Source organism: Carassius gibelio, chromosome B15 (assembly GCF_023724105.1).
Source record: "Carassius gibelio isolate Cgi1373 ecotype wild population from Czech Republic chromosome B15, carGib1.2-hapl.c, whole genome shotgun sequence".
Classification (NCBI taxonomy): Eukaryota; Metazoa; Chordata; class Actinopteri; order Cypriniformes; family Cyprinidae; genus Carassius; species Carassius gibelio.
Genome location: NC_068410.1, coordinates 19152690 through 19161598, shown reverse-complemented (window position 1 = coordinate 19161598; position 8909 = coordinate 19152690). Strand labels below are relative to the sequence as shown.

Genomic DNA, 8909 nt, shown 5'->3' with positions numbered 1-8909 from the left:
TTCTGCTGTCTCTGAAAGTGCCATATATGCTGAATATATATATACACACACACACACACACACACACAGAATGCTAAACTAACTAATCCTGACCACATTATCTATCTAAAGAAGTGATAAATTATGTAAACATACTGTAAGTATTGTAAATCAAAACACCGTTCAGAATTACCATTTATTGAGACTAAGCTGCAAAAAAATAAAAAAAATAATTGTAAACATTTGTTTGTCTGATATACACTTAAACACTGTCAACAGGCAATTTCAACAATACACTACATTTTGACACGAGTGTTTCACCGAAAATGCAGTCTTTAAAAAAAAAAACAAACAAAAACAAAGTAGCTTTCATGGATTTGACTGATGATTTTTTTTTAAACCCGAAACAGTTAAATATGAATATTCACTTCTTTAAAGTCTATTTATTGAATAAAGATATTAGTGAAATGTTATTAGTGAACTGACACTCCCTTCATTAACTCAAAGGGAAACAATGCAGATCTCCTTATCTTATTTAAAATGATTCTTGCTGTAGGATTGCAAATAAGATCCACACAAATAAGGTATTTGGCTATCACATGTGGAAAGTGGAGTAAGGCGTGACTGGGAAAAGAGTGCAAGTTAACATGGGGCCCCAGACAAAAAAAAAGAAGACGACAAATTTGTTTGAGGGTGGGGGAGTAAACAAGGCAAACAGTTACACAAAGAGAAAGACGTAAAACTTAAGAGGGAGGGGAAAAGGTGTGTGTGGGACTGGGAGGAGACCGAAGTGGATATGTATGATCTCACAGAGCTTCTCGTTTACAGCTCTCTTCTGCTGATTGGCCGAGAGATCTGTCAGTCACACCACTTCCTGCAGAGCTCTGGGAGGTTCAGACAGTAGGAAGGTGGAGGCAGGGGGAAGAGGGAGTGTCCTCAGTAGTTTTCTCACTTGAGGCACAGCAGACACGGCTCAACACGACAAGAAATTGAAACACAGTCTGACTTACAAAGCAAGCCTAACCAGAAGCTCTCTCCAGCTTATTTCCTGTACTTGGAGGCCATCTTGAGTTGACGGACTTACTACTAAATAGGCATTTGTTTGCTTATCTCATTTGTTACAGTTCCTTTTTTGTCTCCAGTGTTTCATTGAAGTTTGGACATTTTGCTGTTCAGAGCTGCTTTGGAGTAGTGAGGGAACAGGAAGCAGCAGGAGGAGGAGGAGGAGGAGAGGACGTTTAGTTTCAAAGCTAAACTTTATCTGTATTTCTCACCTGCTCCTTCTCTGGACTGAAAGCTGTATAGAGGAGCTTTCTGTGAAAGGGAGGGCGAGAAGAAAGAAGAGTCACTTCCTGGAAGGGGATCAGTTGTTTTTAAGCTCTAGTAGACACGGGACACACAGTAAGGACGGCCACTATTGATGAGCGAGTGACTGCTGGTGTGTGTAGGTGAGTTTGCTGCCTCACACTACCCAGTCTTTTCTCTTGACTCTCTTTGACTCTTCGGCTATGGCCAATGTCAGTCCCTTCATGTCTCCGGGACCCATGTCCCAGGTCTTCTTCCCCCCAGGGGGTCCATCTCCACCTGGGTCAGTGGTGATGCAGCAGGGGACACCGGTTTCTGTCCATAGCTCTCAAACCCCAGGGTTTCCTACAGTGGACATGGGGGTTGCCCCGGGTCCCGGCGGGGCATCTGGAATAACTTCAGGGCCTCCGGCACCAGCCGGTGTCTCCTTCATGATACAGATTGGGCTTACTAGAGAATCTGTGCTTCTACCCCAGACTGCAGACCTGGCCTACATCAAACAGATTTCTTGCTCAATTGTGGATCAGAAGGTAAGCACCATGCAGTACGTTGTCCCATGATGCTATATGCACTACCAAATTTGCACAAGTTTTGAAATAGCATGTTTGCCCTCAGAGTTTATGTTTAGTTTAGTAGAGCAAAGGGTGTCCAATTCACACCGTGCATGATAAAAATATTCCTTGCTTAGCTCACATGCACAGTGACCACAGAAATATGCCTTTAAAACATGGTGTGGTAAAGTACGGCAACTCCTATCTCAATGTCAGCAGATCTCCAGAGAAAAATCCCACACTGGTGTGTATGTTGCCAATGAAGGCACTTATATGTAAGCTCATGGAAGGTCATAATAATAAAAAATGCATTAGTAACTCCAAGCATTGTTGATTAAATTGACAAATGTCAAACCCTCCAGGTGGGCCATCTTACATGAATAAAGGCCTTGATGTAAAAATTAGATTCACTTAATGTCTTAGTCTGGCACAGAATGTCCAGAACCCATTTCTGCAGAAATGGGACAAAAACAGACCATCCATTTCGTGATTGCACTTACCTCAAACCTGCATTAGTACCTAACAACCAAGATTTTATCAGCCAGTCAGACTGTGAGATGATTTGATTATCGGATTTCCATGCTCTGGGCAATAACAAGGGTCATCTTAAAAAGGTTCATTAGGAAGAGTTCTTTTCCGGGAAGCATTTTATCATCATTATACCATACTTTGTCCAATAGAGCTTTGCAGTAATTAGTTGGAAACTCAGGCTTGAGTTCTGTTATCCATGTGAAGGTGAATGTCTTGAACTGTTGCTATGAGGAGAAAAGTGTGTTTTAAAGTTGCCCCAGAAAGAAATCTACAAAAATAAATAAATGTGATTTGGACTTGGGGAAACATTGACCATCACTATGTTATTCCTATTAACTCGCAAATCAGTTGATTACAACAAGTCCTTTGTTGTGTCCTGGCGTCAGACAGAGTGAGTCACAGTGTTCCCTCTCTGTTTATTCAAATGGCTCCCTCTGTTCCATGGACATTTTTTTCCATTCACTTGGAAGGTAATGTGGCGGCATCACACAGTTCCTCCCTCTTCTAGAACAAGTTTTCCTTTCCCTCAATCCCAAAAGAACTACAAAATGGTTCTGCCGTCTATGTAATGCATAATTAAAACATCTATAGGGTATTAGGCTATGGGCTGTCCCTTTTGTTCCTTGCCCAGCCTATTTTATCTGCTGGTCCAACACGTAAGCAAGCCATTGTCCATGGGATAAAGAGGAGGAAATGAAGCCTGTTTCCTCCCAAAGTAGGAGGCCATGGTGTGTCCTCCGCCTCTGAACCGCTCCCTTTGGCTTCCTCCTGGAGTTTGTTTTCTCACTGCAGGTTCCCAGACAACGCTGTTACTTCCATCTCTGCACATCTCCATGCAACACAAGACTTTTTTGCCTACAGACAGATTTCTGCAGGAGGTCTTGGAAGGAGTTTTGAAATGTAGTTGACAGCAAAATAGGTGTCTAGAGACTGTATATAGACTTAAAATGAAAAAAAGTGGTTGAGGGTTAAAGGGTTAGTACACCCAAAAATGAAAATAAGGGTGCATCTTACTCACCACTGAGGCATCCTAGGTATATCTGACTTCCTTCTTTTAGACGAATCCAGTCGGAGTTATATATAAAATTGTCTTTGATCTTTCAAGGTCTGTCATTTCAGTCAGTGGGTGTTGCATTGCTTCAATCCAAAAGATGTGAAAGAAAAAGCAACCTTGCATGTCTCACACGAACAAAGGCCTTCTGTAGCGAATTTATGCATTTTTGTAAGATAAATATCCATATTCAAAGCATAATAATCACCTGAATCTAGGTTATCCTCACTGTTGTAAACAGAAGCAGTTCCGGGGAAATTTGCAAATTTGCTTTGCGACATGCGCCACTCAGAAGTGACGCACGTGGAAATGTGCGGACAACAGTCACTAATTAGAAGCACAAAACAAGGATTTGTAAAGAAGAATGCCAGAGAATTTCTATATAAGCCAAGAGGAGACTGGTTTTCCTTTGCCAAAGTAAGGAAACTTTGCTTCCTTTGATCCTGTAAACAAACACTGGTTTTCATGAGGCGCACTGGCGGGTGCGGAACTGCTTCTGTGTACAACTGTTGACGCAAAGTGATTATTAAGTTTTGAATATGGATATTTTTTCTTACAAAAACACATCGAGTCGCTACAGGAGGCCTTTCTTCACCCCTCGTAGCCATGTTAGACACTTTTTTTTTTTTTTTTGGAAGGGCGCTTTTTATTTCACTTCTTTTGGACTGAAGCAATGCAACTCCAACTGGATTCATCTGAAAGAAGAAAGTCATATACACCTAGGATGCCTCAGGGGTGAGTAAAATGCAGCCTAATTTTTATTTTTGGGTGAACTAACCCTTTAAGTCACATGTTGTCCGCTAGAGAGGAATGTGTGTGGTTTTATCTGAATCCCAGGAGGAGGAGCACTCCATTAATCTCCTGTTCACCCACATGGGGTGATAATAGTAGAAAGGGGGGCAGATTTGTGGTTGTGTTTTCAGTGGTCTCAGTGGGGAAGAACAAATGATCAGGTCCTCCTTAATATAGTATGTAATTAAAATCACAGTTTCCAGCAAGCATACAAATCAGTTTTTACTTAACAGAAAAAAGTTATTTTTGACCTGTGGACCAAAACGTTCATGCAGTAGACTATAACCAGCGTTGAAACACGGTTATGGACATCTCCGTTTCACCATGCTGTAGATCCATTCTAGATCAATAGGTTAAGGAGGTCGGCTATCAGACTGTGAATCCCCATTCCTGAGGAAAGAAGAATTTTAAGGACACTCCTGATAAAATGTCAACAGTTGACATAAAATCACTACTTGTTTGTTTCTTACAAATGTGGCCACTGTAAAGCACACAGTGTCTGATATCAGGGGAGTCACAGGTAATTCTGCACCGTGCAACTCCCACATGTTATAGTCATCTCACTCCGGCTGATTTGCATGGCTACGGAGAGTCTTTGCATGGAAGGACCGTATTTCCTGGCAAATTTACCGCTGTGTACTGTCCACCATTTGACTATTCAAAACACACATTTGCTCAACAGGAGACGAATGACAAAAGTGGAAAGAGAAAAGACAAGAGACACAATCTTTGACATTGTGCTTTGTTAGGGTTATTTTCTTAGCTGAGCTTAGAGCTGTTTTGCATTTAATTTTAATGTCGGAAGATTTAGATAAGAGTCGCTGGTCCTTAGTTAAAAAGAAATCTGCTTAAAAAAAGTTATTTTTTTATCTGAATATACAGTGACTGTTGTGTTTGTTGTGAACAAACGGTTTATATGCTATATAATATATTGTTATGTATTCATTTAACAATGTAAATCCATAGTATGCAACAAATGAGAATTACGGTAGAGTTAAAAAAGAAGAAATACCTTGAATAAGCAATAAAATAAAAATGTGATGTGGCAAATGTAATAGCCATTAAATGATTAAAGATTAATTTAATGTGAAATAGATTTTACTTGCCTGTGACACTTCAATTCAGCACCCAACAAAAACACATTTCAAGGTGTCAAATTTAAGTGGTAAAGTACAGCTCCAGCGGCAGATCACTCAGGATTTTCTTTTGGAGTTTTCTCCATCATATAGTCTATTATGAATCCAAAATTCAGGCTACGAAATATGCTTATGGTACATAATACAAACATTGACAAAATAGCCTTTTCTTTTAAGCCAGACGAAAAAAGGTACTTCCATATTTCGAGTGTACTATGCAAATACCATTGTGTATAAGAAATATGGCAGTTATTGAATACAATTGGTGCGTTTCAAAGTTCCAGGCTAAACTGCAGGGATTTCTGTGTAAAAATAATGACAATAGTTTCATAATGTCAGGACATATAAGCTTTTCTTGGTCAGTTCAAAAAGAGAAAGCAAACAAGATTGGAACAAAAGCAAACTTTAGTTTTTTTTGTCAGGGGTGTGCCCAGATTACTCTTTCAGCATGTTGGTCGTCCAATTATGAGGTCACAGATGGTTTCTGTTATCCGGGGCAGTTTGGCTTACCCACAGCGCCAAAGTGTCCACCAAAATACCATAGTTAACACCGATTGTTAGTTCAATAATTCAGTGCAAAGATTAATGTATTTTGAAATGGTACCAACTGGAATGATGCTTGGCCGAGTAAAAATAGTCAAATTAGGGTGTTATGGCCTTACTTCTAGGCTGAACTAGGTGCAATGATAGATAGATATTCTTGAAAATTGTAGTGATGATAAACAACATATTGAGGCCCTGTTTTGGATATAGCATATCCATTCATTCTAAATAACTACATTTAGCTGGCGGGATGTTTTCTCAGTTTGTCACATAGACACACAAATACTGTTTAGAAGGCCTTAATTCCACCTTTTGCTTTTGAAACGTGTTGTTTAATGCCATGCTGTGAGTAAATCGGTATGCAATTAATCCCATTATAGGATTATATTCTTTTCAGACCAACCATGGATTGTAATTGGTTTCTTTGGAATAATAGATATTTTGTATGGTAATACAAATCAAAGCAGCTTAACACCGCCATGAAAAGAGCAGAAACAAGTGGAACGAGGTGTCAGACTCGCATGTGCTTGGATTTACTGTAATGTAGGACAGTGTGAAGATTAGGCGTGGGTGGAGTGTGCATGCGAATTTGGAGAAAGGTGGAGCAGTGTGTGCATGTGCTACGCATAAGAACGGAGGTTTTGTGTTGTGTGTTTCCAAGCCGGTTTGCTGCAGGGTGTTAAATGGGTGGGTTACCACAGTGGGTAAACACATGATCTCAAAATGTGGAGAGAAGTCTGGTTCCAGTCATACTGGCAGACGAGTATTTATGTGCGTTTTCAAATGCTGAGCGCCCTGTTATTGTCTTTAACAAAAGAAAGAAAAGTAGTAGTATTAGCATGTATTATTGGCAAGCAACGAGGCATAATGTTATAATCATTCAGTACCATGGCATATCCCTTGTGTAAAAGTAGTACACTTTTAAGAGGAGTAGATTTTAACACACTTTCAAGAAAAGATTAAACTGCTTTTGAAAGGGTTAGTTTGCCCAAAAATGAAAATTCTGTAATTAATTACTCATTCTCATGTTGTTTCAAACCCAAATTACCTTCTTTCATCTTCGGAAACCCAAATCAAGATATTTTCGATGAAATCCGAGAGCTTTCTGACCCTGCTTAGACAGCAACAGCAACTGTCACGTTTTTACTACTGTAATTTAATTTACTGTAAGCTACAAGTGTACTTTTTGTGTGCAAAGAGACAAAGAAAACAAGAAAAACAACTTTATTCAACAATTTCTTTTCATAAAATTAGGGTTGAACTACTGATGTCACATAGACTATTTTAATGATGTCTTAACTACCTTTCTGGGCCTTGAATGTGTCAGTTGCATTGCTGTCTATGGAGGGTCATAAAGCACTCGGATTTCATTACAAATATTTTAATTTCTGTTTTAAAGAAAAAGGTCTTACAGGTTTGGAACGACACAAGGTTGAGTAATTAATGACAGAATTTCCATTTCATAGGTGAACTGTCCCTTTAAGTACATCTTGACATGTCATTTCATATTTACCGTTATTGTTTTTGAAATATGTTTTAAATGTACTGCTGAATGTACTAACTAGGTATTTATGGAAAACTTAAATATAGTTCAGTGTTTTTTCTATTTGGGCATTAGAAATGATGAATTTGCAGTCTAGTACATTTATATTAGGCTATATAAATATACTGTATTTAATCTAAATATAATTGAATAACACTACAGTTACAATCAAGTACTTGTACTCTGGTGTGTTAGAGTTTTAAGCATAAAAATATACTTTTACTGTACATAATACTTTGCTATGCATAATGCTTAAAAGTTTTTACATGCACATTCAATACAATTAAACACACTTTTTTCAAATGTGGGCTATTAAAGTAACATTAGTATCTGATACTATCACATTGTATCAGCAGAATACGAGTTTTTCAGATTTGATTTCATGCCAACTGCTTCTTTTTATTGAATCAGTCACGTTCTCCTAAAAGTACTAAACTAATCTTATGATTTTATTAAAACCCTAATAGGAGCCAATTCTTTTCAATGACCCGATCACAAATGCTCTGGGATCAGTCTATGAATCGGCTCCCTCAAACAGATCATTCATAGAGTCATTTAATAACTGGACTTGTACAACCATTAAATTATCATCCTTACATCCATTTCCATTCAATTCTGTTTTTCTGTTCCAAGGTAATAAGGTCCTGAATATTAGGGGGCTCTGGGGATCAATGTGGCATTCCTATTGGCTTACCTGCTTCATCTCCCTTACGCCTGGGCCATAAAAGTCCATTTCAGCACAGTGGAGCACAAACTCCATTTAGTCCCCTCCGCCCTCTTCTCCCCTTTGCTTGCCAGCCATGGCTCTCGTGTTACTGTTCGCTTGAATAAAAAAAAGGCTGCTTTGTTTTCAAGGCCCTTGCTTCAGCCCCAGGCAGTGCACAGAATTTTGTGCGCTTAATGAAATCACTGAGTGTGTGTGTGTGTGTGTGTCTGCAGTGTGTGTGATTTTTATTTTTTTGCATCTAAAGCAACACGTCGAGTTCAGAAGGTGGTTGGCTCCGGCCCCACTTTCAGGCGCTGTTGTTGTATTTTTTGTTGTTGTTGCTGTGCATTTGAAAATAAGTCTTGCTTTAAATTCACTTCGTCAATGTTAAATACTAAATTCAACTAAATCGATGACTCTACTTAATATTCAACCTCTGCTGACAGTATTTGTTATGCTGTTGCTCATGACAGAAAATCATTTTGACTCGTCCCTCAGTTACAAAAAGTAACACTGAAAGAGTTTATCAGCCAACTGTAAACACATGCCACATGCCTTGTGTATTTTTGTTAAGAAGCTTTTATTTATTATTCCTTGCAAAATGCGGCATATTTGGTCTGAATTGTCTTTTTGCTTATCTAGAGGACTTCTGGTTAGGCATTCGCAGCATAATTTCCTGTAACTGGAATTTGTTCCGTGGAAAAATGCTGCAGAGATCATTAAAACATGTAGTTATGTCTCTTCTTGAAATCCCATCACACATTTCACAGAA

The 8909-nt window shown here is 38.9% G+C and overlaps 1 protein-coding gene across 3 annotated transcripts in view; it reads left to right on the top strand.

The window, feature by feature from the left end:
• Positions 1–812: 812 nt before the first annotated feature.
• prkd2 (protein kinase D2) overlaps positions 813–8909 on the top strand; it is a 52813-nt gene continuing 44716 nt past the window's right edge. The window contains exons 1-2 of one of the 3 annotated variants that reach the window (XM_052577077.1): positions 813–1427; positions 1533–1814. In XM_052577077.1, the coding sequence (XP_052433037.1) occupies positions 1578–1814 (237 nt within the window). In that variant the 5' untranslated portion in view covers positions 813–1427; positions 1533–1577. Of the gene's footprint in view, positions 1815–8909 lie in introns of all 3 variants that reach the window. The other 2 variants (XM_052577076.1, XM_052577075.1) reach the window with 2 other exon arrangements.